Consider the following 20,637-nt stretch of genomic DNA (forward strand, 5'->3'; position numbering starts at 1 on the left):
AAGGTTCATGCACAGGATATGATGGTTGGTTTCAGTTGGTGTGTTGACCAATGTGGAAGTTGCCCACTACATAAGCAAAGGAGGAAAAAAGCTGTTGAGAGGGAAAGAAAACAATAGAGGACAGAAGAGAAATAAACTAACAAAATAAATTTTTTGTCACCTCAAGTTTTTCTTCAAGATGCACCAATATAACAATTATATAAATAAATATATTTTTAAATATTAATTTATTTTGTTAATAATTATAGGTAGAGCTAGCTAATCGACCAAATGAACTTGTCCTTCTATCCCGAGTCAACAAGTATAAACTAAAATCACCTGTAAATTTATATGTATACAATTGATTTATAAATGTTAGGAAAGCTGTTATATTTTAAAATATGTTTATTTATATAAATTTTATATTTATGCACTAAAATCATAGTTGAGAGATTTAGTTTGAAATTATTTGAATATGGGAGGAGAAAGATAGTTTTTTTTAAAAATAATTTAACTATTTAATATAATAACCCATAAGTAACCAACAGTGGTGTGTACATAAGCAATAACATCAATTTTTCTATGGTGGCACATGATAGACAAGACTTTATGGTGTGTATGTGTAATTTTATATTTGTCCAAGGGTAAATATGTAAACATACATTTTTCCAAATTTAAGACCCCACCACATTGGAAACTGTGGGCAAGCGTATGAAATATAAATAAAAAATAAAAAATAAAAAATGAAAACTCACAGCCACAAGAAAGTTTGACATTAATAATTAAACGAATGAAGTCATCATCCTTGAAGCATCCAATTCATTAAATTATAGTCATCAATTGAATATGTTTACTCCTTTTTATATTTAATAGAATGCAGCCTTTACTAAATTTGATTAATTTACGGACTCTATTTCAACTCATAATAAAATTTACATGAGAGTACCACCAAGTTTATAATCGATAATAATAAACACATTGGAATATGAAACAAAGCCATTTTTATATTAAAAAAAACTATTGCAATTTACTAGTAATAATAATACATTACTAATAATAAATTGGGTCCTTGATTGAATAATTAAGTAGGAAAAGGACTAGTGACCAGCTTGATTCTTTCACAAATGGGACACTCTTCAATCCCATTCACAGATGACTCCTTGTTTGTTTTCATCTCTTTTTTTTCTTTTCTTTAAGCTCATATAACCTTATCCTTTTGTATTGATTGGCATTCATAACATCCTCTTGCAAAGTCCTAAGAAGCTCCAACTTCTCTTCCAATTCATGTCAATCTACATTTCTCTGCATTTAATAATATCTTTCTTTGTGAGTTGTTATATCAACTTTTGTTTCTAGTTATCACCATATAATGCTTGAGAAATTAAACATAATAAAGACATTATTTTCAAGATCAATATAATAATAAGTGCTAAATTTAAGAGAAAGAAAAAGAAGAAAACAGTTACGAGTGGGAGAAGGTGGATTTATTAATTTCTTCATCTACTTGATTAAGTGACCACTCACATATATTTATGACAAATAATTCAATATTTAATGGTGATCAAAACAAATCCATAATTTAATGGTCCTAAAATTTTCTTCCATTAGGATTATAGACTTGAAATTTTCTCACATTTTAATCATCAAATTTAGCATAAATAAGAATAACTTATAGAAAATTGATATTAGTGGGCAAATATTGAAGGCACTTCATACATATAGGCAACAAATAGGATCATCCCATTTCATTTTTATGTTTATAACTAGATAAAATTAATTACCTCTAATCTAAATTTAATAATAATAAAACATATCATCTCCATAAAGAACTACACATATAAAAACAATAAAAAAAAACACTCCCCTCACTGCATTTAATATAAAATTAATCCTATTCATTCAAGAAAAACCCAAACTAATTAACACTACTTCATACTGTATAATTCAAATTTTTTTTCTTTAAAAAATATAGAGAAGCCAAACTGCAATTGTTCAGCAGAGGAGAAAAAAAAAACATATGTATATATATAAGCAATATTATCATGAAAGAAATGATCGATAATGAAGAAAAAATAAACAAATGATATTTAATTACCATGATGATGATGTTGCAAATTAAGATCAGACATCCACAGTGCAAGAAGTAGGTTGGCGAAAGCGGAAAGAATACTTAAGACCATCAAAGGTGAAGAAGGCAGGGCAACGAACAGTAATATGGTATTGGCCAGACATCCAACTGCCAACCCTCCACCTCAACTTCCCATCAACCTGTACATACAAAAGCAAGAACCCTGCATTCTCATCCTGCTCCAAAGCAACCGTTAAAAATGGAGCCAAAGGAACGTCAGTCCCATACAAATAAGGAGACCAAATGGAGACATCATGGTGGCCTTGATAGCCATTAGGAAGGGCAGTGGCAAGGGTTATTTGCTGCCCTTTGTAAGTGATGAAGGTGTCAAGACGGTCATAATAAATGCCGATGCGATCATTAGGGTTGTGAGAATAGAGGGTGACTTGGAGAGTGGTGGTTAAGAAGTTGGTGTTGGAGGAGAAGTTGAGTTGGATGATGGAGGAGTCTTGGAGGGCAAAGCCAGGGCGGGAAGGACGGAGAACGAGCCAGACGATGAGGATGGCGAGGAGGATGAGGATGATGAAGAAGATGATGGTGAAGACGATGCGGCGGTAGAGTTTCCGGTGCTTGTGGTGGCCGTGGTGGCCGCAGCTCTTCTCTGACATGGGTGAAGGTTGAAGAAGAGAAAGTATCAAGAGTTTTTAGTGTGCAGTTGGAGGAGTGGGATGAAGGTGGGAGATGTTATTATAGAATGGTATGGATGGTTGAGGGGTGTGGTGCTTCGCGGTGGAGAATAAAAGTAGTTCTTGTTAACGTGGTAAAGATTAATTATATATATATATATATATATATAGGTGGCCAAAGGGTTGATAACTCGGCTGCTTTGGTCTCGCTATCAAAGGTATTAATATGAAAATTTATGAAAATTTAAGAGCCATATATTTAAATTTTACTAAATACAATAATAGATGTAGGGTTATAGTTTAAACCCTGTGTCACCGAATGAGGATGCATAATTAATTCCAAACCCTTATGCAAGCCCTTAACTATCTTATACTTATTAAATTTATCAAAATAAAATAATGTTTAACACCTTACTATTTTCACATTATAAAAAATCTATTATTTTCTAATGAAAGACTAGGAGAGATTGAGGGATAAATTTATTTTCATAATATTAATTGGTTGGAGTGAGTGACTTATTTATTTTATTAAAAAAATTAATTATTTATTATCAGTTGTCTAATATGGTGATAGAACCAGTAACGACAGAGAAAGATATAAATACCTTTTAAAAAATTATGAAGTTATGCATGTGTATATATGTATGGTTTTTAGGGAGATTAGATAAGGAAGAGAGCAAAAATAAATTAAAAAATTATATATATATTTGTGAGATTTAATGAGAAATTAAATTCAGGGGATTAAATGATTGGATCTTCATGAAAATTGAAAGATAATAATGAGTCATATAGTTTGGTGACAAAAAGGTGATTCTTTTTTTTTTTTTTTAATGTTATGATTCAACCACTCTATATGTATACATAAATTACATATGAGTACAACGTTTCTTTCAATTTAGGTGGTGACTAAGTGAGGTTGGATGATAGAGTGGGGACTTTTGAATTTATTAAAAACATTAAAAGCATATGTAAATGGTTTTGGGTTTATACATACATACATGCATAACTTTTTTTTGTATTTTAATAACAGTTTGTGTAATAAATTTATATTAAATATATTGTTTATGCACTTATTTTATTGCGAACTAACTAATTTATGAAGAATTTACATTTTATTTATTTGGTTAAGCCAAACCCCAAATAATGCTTAGTGGGGACAGAACTATATATGAAATTTCAAATAAATTTGAAAAATTAAAAATTATCTTCAAAATTGTTTCTCCATATATCTCCAAAGAAATAAATAAATAACTAGAGAGAGAAATTTATTTATAAAAAAAAAAAATCATGGAATAAGAGACAATGAGGTAATAGATGATGAAGGTGTGATGGAAGGAAGCTCTTAAAGAAAAGTTGAAATGGTCATATTGTGCTTTTAGAAAGCAAAGTCTCTTTCTAGACTTCAATAATAGATATATATATCTATACACACAAATATATATATATATATATATATATATATATATATATATATATATATATATATATATATATATATATATATATATATATATTAATATGTGGATGCACTACCTAACTTCTTTTTCTTGTTGATAATGATATGTTATTCCACCATCCTCCTCTTCCAATTCCTCATTATTATATCAACCACTAAAGTTGAGGTTGTTAGCCCCTTGGTCCTCTACTAAACTTCACTAAACTATTTATTACCCACACTTATACAATTATGTGTTTAGTTGAAGTTGGAGAGTTAGTTGCACAAAGTGTTGTGATTCTTGTAAAGTTTGAATTTTGCTTGAAAATAAAAATTTAGATTTAAAAAAAATAGATAAACCACTTTAAACATATTTGAAAAAAAAAAATATTATAAATGTAGATATAAAAATAATAATATGCACTAAAAATGTATAAAGGAATTAAGTACACTTAGAAATAAATAATGAAAAACCGCTAGTGATTATTAAGTTACTTTACAATGATGACATAGTTTTGAAAACATCATAATTTAAAGAAATTATTTATTTATAATCGCTCTATTAAACTGGAACATTAAAGATCACTTTTAAAATTCTTATAATAATATATATAATTCTTTGTTTACATCAAAAAGGAGAATTTTTGCTTTTGTTCATGTGTTTATAGCACATAGACTTAACAATTATTTCCCTAATGACACAAAAAGAAATTAAAATTAAATATTTGTTAGAAGAAAAGTGGGCAATAAAACATATTTTTATATTAACTATTGTTAATATAGATATCAATCAAGTTCAACATGTAAAATATCTACTTGCTAGTAAAATACGATAACCAACAATTTATTAGGGATGTTGTTTTAACTTAAAACATCAAGCTATTGTTATTAATATGATGATTTTTATCAAAGTTTTTTTAATTTATTATTAAGCTCAAAAACTTGTTTCTACAACAATTAATGTTTTTAAATATATATATATATATATATATAATTGTCAATCCACTAAAAGACTATTTAAATTTAGGATTGACAGAAGTGCCACAGGTGGATGACATTCCTCTCATGATTATCTCCTGAAAACCAAGTATGTATGTCACTTTTATTTTTATTTTTAATATATATCCACCCTTTCATGCGCAAACTAAAACCCTTAAAAATAATCTGCAAGTGAAAGTGAAGATAAATCTGCAGGCATGCGACAACCAAAAGCAAGATTTAAAATGATGGATGCTGTACTATAAAATAATAAAAACTAACGCTATTTGATAGTGATCAACCTTTAATATTGTCCAAACAAACAAACCCTAAATATTTTCTAACTTTTAATTCATATAAATATTACAACCTTTCAACAACACTCTTAATGTCACCATCTCAATTACATTTATGAAATCAGTATAATGCTTTTAATTATGTGTTACGAAAATTGATAGCAAACAATGTGACATATTTGCTTGTAATGAGTATTATCAAATAATAATACTATCAAAAAGAGACAAATTAGAAGAATGAAAACAAAATTTACATCAAATTTTTTTTTAAAAAAATTTGAACATGTGCATTAAAATTTTCATGTCACTCAAAAACCTCAAAAATATGTTTCCTTTTTTTTTGTAATAAATAAACTTAAAAGATAAAGACATGACAAGGAGATGATAAGATTATCCCTGTTTTTAAGAATTTCATATTAACTAAAAACAAGCATGAATATTCAAAGAAAAAGAAAAAGGGCAAGTTGATAAGCCTGCTGGGCATTCAATCAAGCAAAGGATATCCCTGAACCTCAATGTAAAAGAAAACTGAAAAAGAAAAGGAGATGATTTCACAAACAGAGAATTTCAAAGGACTAATTCTTAATTTTCCCTCCTTAAAAAGTCTTACGAGGTATCTTTATAAGCACAATTTTGAACATTAATGAAAAAGGAACAACATAAAAAAGCTTAAAAGGAAAAGAGAGATGGCTTCACAAATGAGGGATTCTATGAAAAAATGAAAAAAAGAGAAAAGCATAACAGAGATGGTGATAGAAAAGAACAAAGAATAAACCAAACTAAAAAAAATTGGTGATACAACCAAATTGTTCTATTGCATTCTTTTCTTTCATAATTGAAAGAAGAGAAAAGGAGAGACAAAAGGAAAAAAGAGATAAGACCCTGGTATAAAGTGTCAAAGAATATACAATCAACAGATAATGTCAAGAGAATGCATTTCATGGCCTTGTAATTACTCATTTAGACATACATTGAAGAAGCATTCTTGCAAGAAAAAGAAAAGATCAAAATGAGCAATTTGAGAACAGAATGATATATTCTAATGATGATGAGAAAAAAAAAAAACATGAATAAATTTTAATATTAGAGAATTGCAGAAACAGTAAGTACAAATAAACTGAAAAGAAATGATATAATTAGAACAAATGAATTAGAGATTAGTTTCTGTTTTCTTGATTCTGTATCCTAATTGTCAATTGATACTATCCAAAACAGAGTAAGATATTTTCCAACAAAATAATGACCCATAACAAAAGCAATGAAAGGGATTGAGCAAGGCTGATAATTTTCATAATAATACTGTCAAAAGATAATATAAAGAGATGTCTGGTGGCTCATCACATCCCAGACTCAAAACCAATACTAGAGGAGGATACGTCACCATAACAAATAGTCGGTTGAGTCATCCTGTCAATTTATTTAGGCACCCGTCATATCATTTAAAGAATCATCCAAGCAACCAAAAAAATCTAGGGTCCCTTGATACCTCAAGAACTTAATATTTACAAAGCAAAGCATATCCCATAAGAGCTAAGCTCTTCAAAGGAATCATCATTTCTAAGGAGAAAATCACAACATACTAAAATTTCATTATTTGTTTCCCATTTTTTTATAATTTAGGATGCAAAAATTGCAACTAATGAAGCAAAAGACATTAGCATCTCAAATGGGTTATAAATCCAGATGCTGTAATATAAATGAAAATATTCAAAATACTCCTGGGCCAGTAAATTTATAAAGCAGTCTTAAGTCATGCTAACTCCCTCAACATTTTCTGCTTTTATTTCTCATTCTTCCACATTTCAAAACAAAAATTGCTTCAGTCATTGGATATATGGTGAGCTTAACAATGTTACGGAAGATGCATTGAACCTGACTCATCAATAAAGCTTGAGATGGGAATTCTTCACCCAATATATTGATTTTCAAATATACATTCATGAATAACAATTAATGTTTTCAAAGTATATATAGAAACATAACTATTAACAATTTCTTGAAACTAATAATACATAAATTCATTAGACTTCTGTCAAAATAACACTATATGTTGTTATGTAATCATTCGTTTGAATAAGAGAAAGAGCAATGAACACCAAAAACTTACATAATAAGGGTTTTTTTTTTCTTTAGTTTTCTGTCATATAAGACCCTCAAGTAACAGGTAAAGCAAATAAATTGCAATTACAAGTTCCTATTAATTAGAATATAGTAAAAAGTCTCCTGCTCGGATAAAAAAGAAAGAAGGTTTATACCGACTTCACCTCTTAGTTTGAATTAGGATAAAGAAAAACATGAGGAGAAAAACTTAATGCAACATACTCAAAGGAGATAACTACAAGCTTTGCTAAAACATTTAATTTGAGCCAGAAAATTCAATGTGCATGCAAAAATTCAAAAACAATCAAGCTGAGCCAACAAAACTCAACATATAAGAGATCCCTTAATGTGAGCAATCGAACCAGAATTAAAACATTTCTAACAACAAAATTAAGAAAGATGCAAAGGGTCAATATAACAGTGGCAGAGGGTGCAAGATCATCATTATATTATTATGGTTAACATCCAATATGCTGGGTTACGCTGTTTCAACAAAACAGTTTCAGACTTGATGAATATGCCATGGAAAGCCTGAAAATTCAGGCCTGTATTTAGCACCAAGAAGATGGACATGTTTTCTGTAAAATAGTCTGGACTCTAGCCCTGGAGAAATTTGGTCCATGACTGATCAAGGCCAACTGTTAACAGCATTGTGTCATGCAATGATTGGCCAATCTAAGAAAACCATAAACATCCAAAGTGATCTTGAAGATTAAAAGAACATACAATCAGTACTAAAAGTTTCTCTGCAAGTTGCAAGCAGTTTGTCACTGGGTTGCTCCCCTCTCCCCAAACTAGTATTGACTCTCTCAAATTTAACTCATAACAGCATAATCCATGCAAAGCCAACTGTTAACAGCAATGTGTCATGCAATGATGGCCCAATCTAAGAAACCCACGAACATCCAAAGTGATCTAGGAGATTAAAAGAACATACAATCAGTACTAAAAATTTCTCTGCAAGTTGCAAGCAGTTTGTTACTGGGTTGCTCCCCTCTCCCCAAAGTAGTATTGATTCTCTCAAATGCAACTCATAAAAGCATAATCCATGCAAGGCCAACTGTTAACAGCAACGTGTCACGCAATGATGGCCCAATATAATAAAACCACGAACATCCAAAGTGGTCTTGGAGATTAAAAGAACATACAATCAGCACTAAAAATATCTCTGCAAGTTCCAAGTAGCTTGTTACTGGGTTGCTCCCCTCTCCCCATAGTTGCAGACAAATGACATAATTATGTCATTAAAAAAAAAGCATATTAAAAAATTAATTAGTTCTAGTTCTGCTTATGTTCTCACATCACACAGGTGCCTTTGAACATATCAACAACAAAAAGTTCAGCATAGCTTCCAATTACTTTACAAAGTAACTAGTAAATCTGTGTAAAATTACAACCCACATTTTAGAAAGAAAGCACAACAATCAGATTCATTACAAGCAAACATAGCATGTTGACCATGATTTTTATAAATTTAATCGAGTATACCACTTGTGTCTAAAAGAATAAGCTAACCTGACAAGAAAGGGGCCAGGCATGAAAAATTGTATAAAACTAGACAAGGAGTGGTACTCTCCTCTCCCTAGCTTATTTATATGCTGTGGTCTACACATTCAATCAGAAGACAAGGAGCATTATCCTCCTCATTAAGCTTTTTCTAATTGCATCACTACTAACTTTCAGGCCAAGATGATCCATCCAAGGAAAAAAAAACCTGTATTACGCATTGCCTAAGATTAAGCCAAATTACTCTGAACAATGCAATTCACTTCAGGGTGAAATCTTTTCTGAGCACTTTCATAAACAGAAGAAGATAGCACTTACCAGTAGGACAACATTATACTAGTATTTATCCAAGATAGAACAGTTTAAAATTCTATTCTATCAAAGCACATATTCTTGAACAGCTTACTTTTTTAGAAGTCGTTGAAGCACTTGCACATAATACTTACACAAGCAAAGAGGAGATATCAGCTAATCAGAAGGCAATGTCTTCACCACTTTCTAATGATAGAAGAAAATCTAACTTGTAAACTCCAAAGGATATATACAAACACAGAATAAACTGAAAGAGATGTAGTCCATGCTTCACGTTGTTTGCACTTCCCAAACAAGAGAAACACAGTAGAACAAGGACAAAAAAAATAAATATTAAACCATAATGCTGCTTACAACAGGTAGTTAATCCAAGGTGACACTGTGACATCCGCACCCCATGAATATGGCATCAGGCATTCAAAAACACATTATTTCTGGTACAAGGGCATAGTCAACCAAGATTCAGCAAAATACTTTAAATTGCTTCGCACAAGCACAAAATTCAACAATCAAATTTGTGGAACGCCAAAAACAGAAGATATCCTAGATTTTCCCTCAACCACACAACCATTCCCTGAATACCCCCCCTAACCTTTGAATATCAGCAAGAAGTTAAACTGGAACAGAGATAAGCATTTCCACAGTAATATAATTTCTTATGGGATACATTAATTAGGAAAAAAACAGAAACTTGAAAGGAATCCATTCAAAAAAGAGAACCAAACACAATCAACAACAAGACCATTATGAACATTAGGAAGCTTATAAACAAACAATACTCACAATCTCACCAAGCAAGGTTTGGCAGTCCCATCAAGCAACCCACCATTTGCAGTAGCATTTGCAAACTTGATCCTCACATCATCGCAGAAGACCCTCAAAACATTCGTTCTCGTCCACCAGAACCCTGAGCTATACCTCACCAACGACAAAACCCTAACTTGGAACCCCACCGTCCCCATAGTACGCCTTTCGCTCTCGATTCTCTGGCCAACATCCTCCCCGACAAACTCCCCCATGGCCACCAACCTCGCTTTAATCTCCGTCACATTCCCCTTCTTCTGATCCATCGGCGGAAGCGCAACATCAGAAATAGTATAAAAATCATACAAAGCCTCCGCCCGGAAATCGTAGTAATGGATGGTCATCTTGTGGTTAGGGTTTTGAACAGAGATGGAGACGGAGAGATCAGACGAGAGCTGGGAGGAGGAGAGATTGAAGGAGGATAGAGATGCCGAGGAGATGGAGAAGATGGGAAGGCGAGGTCGGAGAACAAGCCAAGTGATGAAGATGGCGACTCCGGTGGCGACGATCGTAGCCGCGATGATGATGAGGAAGCGGCGGAGAAGGGTGGTGCTCGAGTGCTGAGCATGTGCCGGTGCCGAGTAGTATCCCGGATACGGCTCCCCGTAGTATCCCGGGTACGCCGTCGGAGCGCCGTAGGCCGGCGGTGGCGGTGGTGGCGGCCGAGCTGCCGGGTTTGCAATGCCGGAGGGTTTGGGATCGCTTGCCATCGAAGAAGAAAACGAGAGTTCAAGAAGGAAAGAGAAGGTGGTTTGTTTTAAGGCGGTAATCCAGTGTTCGGTGTAGGTTAAGATAACGTAAACTTCTACGTGGCGAGATGTTATTGGGTGAAGAATAAATTAAGGAGTTAGTTATCAAACTTATCGTGTTCCTGCGAAGTGAGTGGAAAGATTGCAGTTGAGAACAAATGGGATGGACATGGATGAAGGTTTTCTATAAATGGCATCCATGTAATTTAGAATAATTAATTTTTTAAATCAACATTATTATTTTAATTAATGTTAATTAAAGTATTCTGTATTTTTATGAGGTTGTTGTTTGCGATTTTTTTTTTAATTAAAGAACAAATTGAGCCATTTTTATTCATCCAAATTTATTTTATGTTGCTCTAAACAACTTCTGTTTGGAAAAATAGTATGCATGCCAAAATAATAATAATAATACTAATAATAAAATCTACAACTACGTAAAGTTATAAGCACAAACAAAATTTATTTTCACAACATACAAACTGATAAAGTTATTTTTAACATTTTTAATATATATATATATATATATATATATGCAAGAATTGCTCTATAATATCCACATTGATTTTATTTTTTTTAAAATCCAATTAGAGCTATTAGTGAAGTTTATGGATACAGATCAAGAATTAGTCATTCAGTCCATACACTTTTATCTAACAATAGAGAACCAAAGGTTTTAGGCTACAAATTCATACACACATTAAGAACACGTCATCAAGGGCAGTTCAAGACTTATAAAGACCTAAAGCTCCGGCATAACACGGGGCCCTAATTAGTTAATAAGAAAAAAAAAAATTAAATAAACCACAATGTAAAAAACAACCAACATAAAAATAATAGACATTAAAAAAAAAGCTATTATAGAATAAATCTAGTTTAAAAAGAAAAGCCTTCTTTTACATATATCTTCCACCTATATCATTCAATTAGGTAGATCAAAACTTTTGGGATTTATACTACCAAATTAAGCAAATTTATCCGTCATTAAATTCTGTTGTCAGGGAAAGAGCTTCGGCATGATGTTGGACCAAGTCTTTAGAAGTTATTCAGTTGACTTGATATCATCTTTGTATCTCCAAAGCATATCTATTTCTTCATGTTGGAAAAGATCAGTGAGGCTCAAGTAATCTGACAAAATACAAGTTGATCAAAGTCTTCTTTGGGAACACAGCTTGAGCTTCGTAGCAATTGTAAAAGTTTCATTTTAGCTTGTATGCTTGAAAAAAAAGATCCACAACTAATGCAGCGATGAGTATCACAAACAAGAACTCAATAGCAATTAGTAAAGATAAAAAACAAAAAACGGTTGAAAATAATTAGAATCTTGATTTATAATAGAAATTAGAAAATATGACTATTACACCTACATGAATTAAGAACTTAATTTATTAGTTTTTATTTTAAAAATCTAGTTGAGGAAAGATTTGAAATAGGTGCAATATTAAATAAAAAGTTTAAATATTAACTAATTATACAATAAATATTTATTATGATTACAAAATTAAGATTTTAAAACTTTTAAAAATTTAAAGTTAATAATGAGGCTGTAAATTAAATTTATAAATTATTATGGACCCGGTATATAGTTATTATTATAATCATAGTGATAAAATCTTAAAAACTATATTGGTTTAAAATTAGATGAGGCCTACAATTTATGGGGGCCTAAAGCGGTTGTTTGATTGGCTTTACCCTTGAGCCGCCCCTGCACGTCATCACCATATGAATCCGATGGGACATAAACTCGGAATACTGAAAAGTTTTATACCACATCTTTCACAATAGGATCACTATTACTGGACTGGAACCCTTTTACTACTCTAAAATATACGTTGGACATTCTTTAACACATAAGAGTTGATATTTCAATTGTTAAATCAAATTTTAAAGATTCAAACTAGTGATTTATCTGTATCAATCACCAATATCTCTTAATATATCACTACAACAAAAAACGTTATTTGTGACACATTTTTCAAACACAAAAAATTCAAAATGTGTCGCAGAATACAATTTGCAACATAATTTGCCACAATAAAATGTGTCGCGTTTCAAATGTCGCAATTTTTTTTGGCACTTTTAAAAAATGTGTCATAAAATTTGAGACACAACAAAAATATTGCAAATCTCTTCGCAATTCATGGGTCTAATACAATATTTGTAATTCAATTTACAATGATATGTCGCATTATTTTTGACACATTTTTTTATCTCAAATTGTGTTGCACCTGTGTAAGACTTTTTGCAACATTCCTTCCGACACATTTTGATTGTCACAAAACTTTTTATAGGTCACAAATTGTGTTGGAAGTGTGTGAAACTTTTTGCAACAAATCTTGCGACACATTTCGATCATCCCAAATTGTGTCCCAAATTATGTTGCAACTTTATAAGACATTTTGTGACACATTTTTATTGTCACAAATTATGTCATAAATCAATTATTCATAACAAACAAAATTGCGACACGATTTGCAATTATTTACAATAATTTTTTAAACATTTTTTACAAACCTGAAGCCTAATTTTACAATCCTAAACAATAACTTTTATAATATTTTGCAAAATAAAAATTCCGATCTATAAGTACTAGTATCCACAACAACGATCCAATACAAAATATAATAGACCAAATATCAATACAATAAACCAATACAAAATGTAATTATCCAAACATCTTATAGGACAATCCAATACAAAATATAATAGTCTAAACATTTAATATAACAATAGAAAGTTATAAAAGTAACTAATATAATAATCCAAAACATCATATCATTACACCATAAAAGGGTCTTTCTTTGCGTTTAATTTGCGATCTTTAGTGGCGTTTTTAATAAAAGCCGCTATATTTTTAAGTTAAAATTTAAAAAATGATGAGGTAGCGGCGTTTTTAGATAAAACGCCGCTAAGGGCCCATTTGGTAGTTTGCAGATAAAGTAATTACATGTAAAGCTTTTGCAGGGAAAGATTTTGCATGCAATTACTCTCCCTGCAAAATAACATTACAATATTTGGTGTATGCAATGAAAATTGTAATTAAATTGCATGCAAACTTAATTTCTCCATTTGGTATGAAAGCATTTGCTATGTAAAGTTATGTTTATTCTCAATATTACCCTTAGTTATTTTAGTTATAAAAAATGGATTTCTAATAAACTCTAATGACATACTAACTTAATCCATATAATAATCAACCTTTTCTTCGTAAAGTATTTTTATATTTTTTTAAATATAGTTTTTATATTTTTTTAATACACTAAAAATAATATATAGCTTTAAATCACCATGCGTTCCTCAACTTTTGTCCATTATACAATTTTGTTTATTTTAATATTGTCATGATTAATATTATCCAACAATGCGTTAGAGTTTTTTTTTTTTAAAAAAAAAGAAACAAGGAAGAATTTTTATTTGATAAGAGGGTAATATAGTAATTTAACAATAATAAAAAATTTTCACCCAACCTTGTAATCACTTTCACACCACCCCCCATGTGAATCACTTTCTATGGTCAAAGGGAAAGTGATTGCAAAGAGACCAACTATTTTTAAGTAACCAAACGAGTGAAAGTGATTTACTCCCGTTACTTTGCTGGAAAGCTGTTACTTTCACTCATATCAAACGGGTCCTAAATTACAAATTTTTTAATTTAAAATTTATAGAATTATAACCTTTACCGGCATTTCTTCAGATAAACGCAGCTAAATTATAGTATTTTTTAATTTTAAATTTATATAACTAAATATAGTGCCGTTTGAACAAATAAACACCATGAAATTATAGATTTTTTTTTAAATTTAAAATTTATACAATTAAATTTAGTGGTGTGTGGTCACAAAATTATAAATTTAGCGGTGTTTTCATACAAAACCACCGCAAATTTTGAAAATTCAAATTTAGCGCCATGTATTTTGAAAAATTTAAATTTGGCGCCATTTATTACAAATTTTAAATTTGGCGACTTTTTTTTTCCTAAAAAAGCCTCCAAATGGTTAGATTTTTTATTTTCTATAAATACTCTCTTCAATTGTAAATAGGTGGATGAAAAATTAACAAGAGGAAGAGGGCAGAAGAAAAAGAAGGGAAAAGAAGAAGAAAAGGAGAAAGTAAGATGATGATGGTGATGATGAAGGTAGAAGAAGAAGTAGAAGAAAAAAAGAAAATAATTAAAAAAATAAAAAAACTAAAAAGAGAGAGAGAAAAATTAATAACAATAAAAATTGGAGTTAATTTATTTTTTAAAAGAAATCCGATTAAATTAGTGATATTTTTTTATAATTAATATTTTTTAAACATCGGCGCTAAAGGTCATAAAAGCGCACCTAAAATAGCGGCATTTTTAGATAAACACCGCTAAATTAATTGTTAAATTAATTATTTTTTAAAAATATAAAGCACTATTAAACGCCGCTAATTACTGGAACATTGCCGAAACCATCTTCATTGGTGTTTTCCCCGTCATTTTTTGATAACGCCATTCTAATATTTAGGGGCGTTTTAAAATTCCACTGAATATTTAAATAAAATGCCGCTAAAGGCCTATTTTGGTGCAGTGTATTCATTTTTTTGCAATTTCAACGACACTGAAAAGTAATTCTTTCTCTCTTCTTTCCTAACTGGTGGAATAGCGAGCAATCCGAAACCTTCTGGGGACTTTTCCTTCCCGCGTTTAGAAGCCGTGCAAGTAGGTGTGGACGAAGCCGAAGCGAGAATGTCTGCTTGAGTAACGCAAACATTGGTGAGAATCCAATGCCCCAAAAACCTAAGGGTTTCTCAGCATGGTTCGTCCACGGAGGGTGAGTTAGGGCCTACACCTTTTATCTTGCTATTGGGATGAACGCTGAGGCTGTTCAACATTATCTGAAGTGTGAGGGGCATGAGAAGCAGACTCCCCAGCCCTGCAATGCCATGAGAGCTTCTTCTAATTAATTCTATGCCAAAGAGACTTTTTAATCTGGATCACTTTTATACTCTTCTTCATATCTCAAAGCAACACCATATGACAATCATAGTTAAACCTGTGGGTTGAAAATAAAAATAAATTAATAAAAAAGATATAATTAATATTATAAAGAGGATTTAAGGAAGAGATTTTCTGGAACAATCATTAACGGAAATGATCTCCAAGTTATACAAAGTGGAAATTAAGAGATGGCAGAACATAGAGATAAACAAGTGTGAATATTCCTAGTCACCTCAAAGTGCAATAAAAGCAGATGATTGAATGGAAATTTAATTATTTTAGCCACCTTCTAAAGTTTAGCATGCCATGAGAAGCTAACACATATTTTCCAAGAGTTTGCATGCAAGGTATAAATCTCATTCTCAAACATGCTAATGTTCACTGAGAAATCAGAACATGAAAGGAAATGCAATAAATTTAGCTACTCTAAAGTTTATATCTATCAAAATTCTATAGCTAATGTGGTACAAGAGAATAAATGCATGGCATAAATCATTCTAACACATCCTAGATTCAACATGGCACACAACACAAGCGAAATCGGCTAACACATCCTAGATTCAACATGGCACACAACACAACACAAGAACTTATCCTAAAGAATTCAGTATTCAGAACCAACTTCAGCGTACTCTATTTGATGACAATATCTAATGTTCACTGTGAAAGCAGAACATGGACGGAAATTTCATGAATTCAATTCTACCTAAATTCTATAACTAATGCCGAAGACATTGACAACAAGAAAACACATGCATGGTATTAATCCTCATTTCAGCAAAGCACAATAGGTTACCATCAATCGTGAACAAGAATAAAATTAAAACTTCATTCATACAATGGCAAGGATTCATCTTTGATCAAAATTAAAACTTCTCCTTTTTCATTCATAGCGTGGCAAGGATACATCTTTGATCAAAATCAAAATTTCTCCTTTTCTTCTTCTTCTTCTTCTTCTTCTTCTTCTTCTTCTTCATGCTCCTATTGCATTGGTTGTTTAGAATTTCTCTTAGCCAAAAGCTCCAAGTCCCTCTTCAACATCTCCACAAACCTTTCCTTTATCTCCAACAAAGGATCCCTATACACAAGCTTTCCAATGAAAGAATATATATATATCTATATATCTATATATAACATCACACTTATGAAGATTAAATATATATATATATATATATATATCTATATATATCTATATATAACATCACACTTATGAAGATTAATGTCATTTGCTCATGCACAATGGAAGATAATAAAAATAACTTGAATAACAAAGATCAAATGCAAGAAAGAGCCTTCTTTCATAATGTTAAACTAGGTGTCAATTCTGCCAACCAAACTGCATATTGGCAAACATAAATGAGCAAGAGTGTGTATATTTATATATATATTGAATGTTTTTAGTCTATTAAAGAAGGATGATCATATAAGACCAAGTGGAAAATCGGTTTATATGGCCTTGATTATTCTCAGCCACATTGACACCAGAACAAAAATAAATAAATACCGATAGCATCCTAGCAGTTACAAATTGCATTAATCTGGCAAGAATTTTTATATATAATACAGAACAATAGAGCCTGACATAATATACTTTTTTTGACAAGAGAATTGAGGCAAACAACATTTTTCCATGCAACAGACACTTCATGCTGTGACTTTCCAAAGGCCGAATTTATGGAGGCGAACAACCAATCATTCCCTCTGTGTACAAATAAGTAAAACTAAAAGTCATAAATTAATGAATATTGATATGTTGCAGAATACAGGCTGGTAATTAACATGATTTTAGAGACTTCAAAACCGATATTGCATAGCTTAACACTCCATAATCAGAGAACATGCAATCAGAATGATGAAAATAATTTATGAACAGATAAATAAGAGAGACATGAAGACGAGACTTTCTCCTTAGACCTGTGATATGGATGTTACAGATAGGACTATAATTTATATGCTCACAAATATCTAAAAGAAATCGATTAAAGAACCATTCATTCAAAACATCAGTCAAATATATTACATAGAAGAGAAGAAACTTAATTGTAAGTGTATTTATAAAGAGAAGCTTAACTATTCTCTCAAAGAAAAAAGAAATAATTATTCCCGAAAACCAAATTAATCATGAAATAACATTCTTTTCTAATAATAGGATACGTCATGCATTTGATGTTCTACAAGGAATTTAAAGTATAGCTATTTATTTCACATTCCTCATTAAGCATTTGACTGCAATATATGATGCACAACTTGATACATACGATCTGCATAAGTCACTAATTCTATAGCCACCCAAGTAACCTTTTCAAATGCATCCTTTGATCCATATTGAAAACCTTGGATTATATAATTGGGTACAACATACTTTAGCACTATATTGAACCTTGAAGCAACAAAATTGACTACTCTAAACCAAGGTAGTCAAATCAAGATTCGAATCGTGAATCAAAATTCTAAATTTGTGAATCGAGTATCGTGAATCGAATCGAATCGTAAGATTCGGTTCAACATTTCAAAGTCATATATATATATATAACATGATTATATAAAAAATAAAAAAATAAAAATTCTAAGCCATGAATTAAATATAAACTAGTTTGGAAGACATTTTCTTAGTTTGAGATCCTGTTTTGAGCTTAGAAGACATTTTCAAGTATTAAGCAAACCTATATATATTTAAAAAAAACATTCAAAAATAGTTCAGATTTAAAAATCAATATAATAATCACAAAAAGATTAAATTATGTTAAAGATTAGTTTTTAAATTAAAAAGATTTTTTTCATAACAAGAGTTTTTAAGATAACAAATTAATTTGATATTAAAAATTTAAAAAGCATTATCTTTTTAATTAATCTTTGAATTTGTTTTTTGGATAACAAATTTAAAGATTAATTAAATAATCACTAATTTAAAAAAACTTTTATAATAATTAAAAATAGTTGATCGCATGCATTATAATAAAGAATTTAAAAGAAAAAAAGAGAAGAATGTCGAGAAAAGATGAAGAGATGGTATAAAAATGCCTATGTTGAGGATGTTGGAATAAAAACAACAAAAATTTCTCCTTCCTCCTATATTTCTTACTCTTTTTTATTCTTCCTTTTCTTTTGATTTTTTTTTAATTCAAAACTTGTATTAACTAGGAATCGTTGATCCGATTCATATCGATTCGACCGATTCGAGACAGATTCAAACGATTCATTCACGATTCTAGATCAATTTCGATTCTTTTATAAGATTCGAACCGTTACAGATGAAAAACGATATGAATCGTAAGATTCGTATCGAGAACCGTACGATTCTAACTACACTGCTCTAAACCTACAAGTCTTTGTCCAAGCCAAGTGTAAAATGATTAGACTAAATAAACTATTCCCAGAGGAAGCAAACAATGGTGGTACGAAAAGAGTTGAATGCTAAATGTCACAATTGTGAGCCATGAGATGCCATATCTTAGACATGTGACCATCATGTATAAGCAATTAGAACTTCTGAAAGTGTCAGTCTTACTAAAGGGTTAAAAGTAGGGGTTGTAAACGAACTGAGCCAGAGCAAGGCCAGTACTTATACCTTTGCAAATTCAAGGAAAGACAACAAACTAACTTTTACTTTGTCATAATGGAGGCGATAAGACAAATTTGTACTATCAAGATTGAACTTGAATGAAAACTGCAACAATTGACTACAGCGTGTTTAATCACCTAACATCTTAGCTCAAATTTAAATGATCTTGAGTGAACCAAAATTTGAGCAAAACTCAAGCTGTCTGTGAATGGCTTAGCTTGTTTGAAAGTCCACAACAAGTGATCGATGGCATCAGTATATGTTCAAGCATGTTGAATACTAGAGCTTATTTATGGTTTCTTTCATATAAAAAGTAGTGAAATTGTCATCACAAATGACAGCCTTCAGCCAAGATTTAAAGTTTTAATGATTTGAACAATAATAGTAAAAAAATCACTTATTATACAGCCATTTGTAGCTCATAGCTGTCACCTCATTTTGATTAGATTCACTATAGCACAAAATTAATTTCAATAAGTATATATCTTCAAATAAGGATAGAAATGAGGTCTATATAAGTAGAATACCTTCTGACGCTTGGGATTAGAGTTTGCAGGTGGGTCACGCTGACTCTGAGGATGTCTTGAATCAGTGTCATTCCCCCTTTCATTCTACAAAAACATACATCAACATTAGATACCAAAAAAAGTCAGAAAATACTAGTCTTAAGTGAGTACCTGTGCAGATGAAGAACTGTTGGTTGGAAACGAGCCAGACAGATTGGATATATATAACTTGGGGTAGATGGGGCATAGTCTGCAGAGCTTGGGGACGATAAGAGGCTCGTGCTCATCTTGGATCCGAGATTTGTGGGAGATGAAGTTGAGGAGGCGCGGCAAAGGGTGGAAGAATGGGACGGGTGGGGGGCTTGAGGAGATCCGGGTAGAAGTCGAAGAGAGAAGGGTAACAAGAGATAAAGGTTTTGTCGAATTAATCTTGTTATTGCATTTATTACCCTGATAATTTTATATATTGTTTTTTAGATTATGTTTTAGGATCAAGTTAGTTAGTATGTAACTAATGTATATTAGTTAGTTAGTATGTAACTGTGACGAACAGCTTATAGGTATCGAAATTATGCAAATATATGAGTATGTAAATATGCAATTAATACTACAATTGGTCTGTTATACCACAATTGTCAAGTAATATCTCGTGGGTGAATCGTATTTCCCCAAGAACGGTGATAGGCTTCC

General features: G+C 31.1%; 3 protein-coding genes across 4 annotated transcripts; all 3 read right to left on the minus strand.

Moving 5' to 3' along the window:
• Nucleotides 1-870: 870 nt before the first annotated feature.
• LOC120276455 (NDR1/HIN1-like protein 1) lies at nt 871-2,854 on the minus strand. Its single transcript, XM_039283208.1, has 2 exons — nt 2,075-2,854; nt 871-1,281 (listed from the first exon to the last, which is right to left on the minus strand). The coding sequence occupies exon 1, from the start codon at nt 2,713-2,715 to the stop codon at nt 2,101-2,103; it is 615 nt and encodes a 204-aa protein (XP_039139142.1). The 5' UTR covers nt 2,716-2,854; the 3' UTR covers nt 871-1,281; nt 2,075-2,100.
• Nucleotides 2,855-10,000: 7,146 nt separating this feature from the next.
• Nucleotides 10,001-10,907, minus strand: LOC120275854 (NDR1/HIN1-like protein 12). The gene has a single exon (XM_039282571.1). The coding sequence runs from the start codon at nt 10,872-10,874 to the stop codon at nt 10,140-10,142; it is 735 nt and encodes a 244-aa protein (XP_039138505.1). The 5' UTR covers nt 10,875-10,907; the 3' UTR covers nt 10,001-10,139.
• A 5,991-nt stretch (nt 10,908-16,898) lies between these two features.
• On the minus strand, nt 16,899-20,495 carry LOC120276520. Of its 2 annotated transcripts, none has more exons than XR_005541262.1 (3): nt 20,119-20,495; nt 19,969-20,052; nt 16,899-16,957 (listed from the first exon to the last, which is right to left on the minus strand). XR_005541262.1 is itself a non-coding variant. In XM_039283279.1 (3 exons), exons 1-3 carry the CDS (start codon nt 20,232-20,234, stop codon nt 17,394-17,396), a joined length of 387 nt encoding a protein of 128 aa, XP_039139213.1. In that variant the 5' UTR covers nt 20,235-20,495; the 3' UTR covers nt 17,355-17,393. The 2 variants fall into 2 exon arrangements, 1 of the variants encoding a protein (XP_039139213.1); XM_039283279.1 differs by lacking the exon at nt 16,899-16,957 and adding an exon at nt 17,355-17,580.
• Between the last annotated feature and the right edge of the window lie 142 nt (nt 20,496-20,637).

Source organism: Dioscorea cayenensis, chromosome 14 (assembly GCF_009730915.1).
Source record: "Dioscorea cayenensis subsp. rotundata cultivar TDr96_F1 chromosome 14, TDr96_F1_v2_PseudoChromosome.rev07_lg8_w22 25.fasta, whole genome shotgun sequence".
Taxonomy (NCBI): domain Eukaryota; kingdom Viridiplantae; phylum Streptophyta; class Magnoliopsida; order Dioscoreales; family Dioscoreaceae; genus Dioscorea; species Dioscorea cayenensis.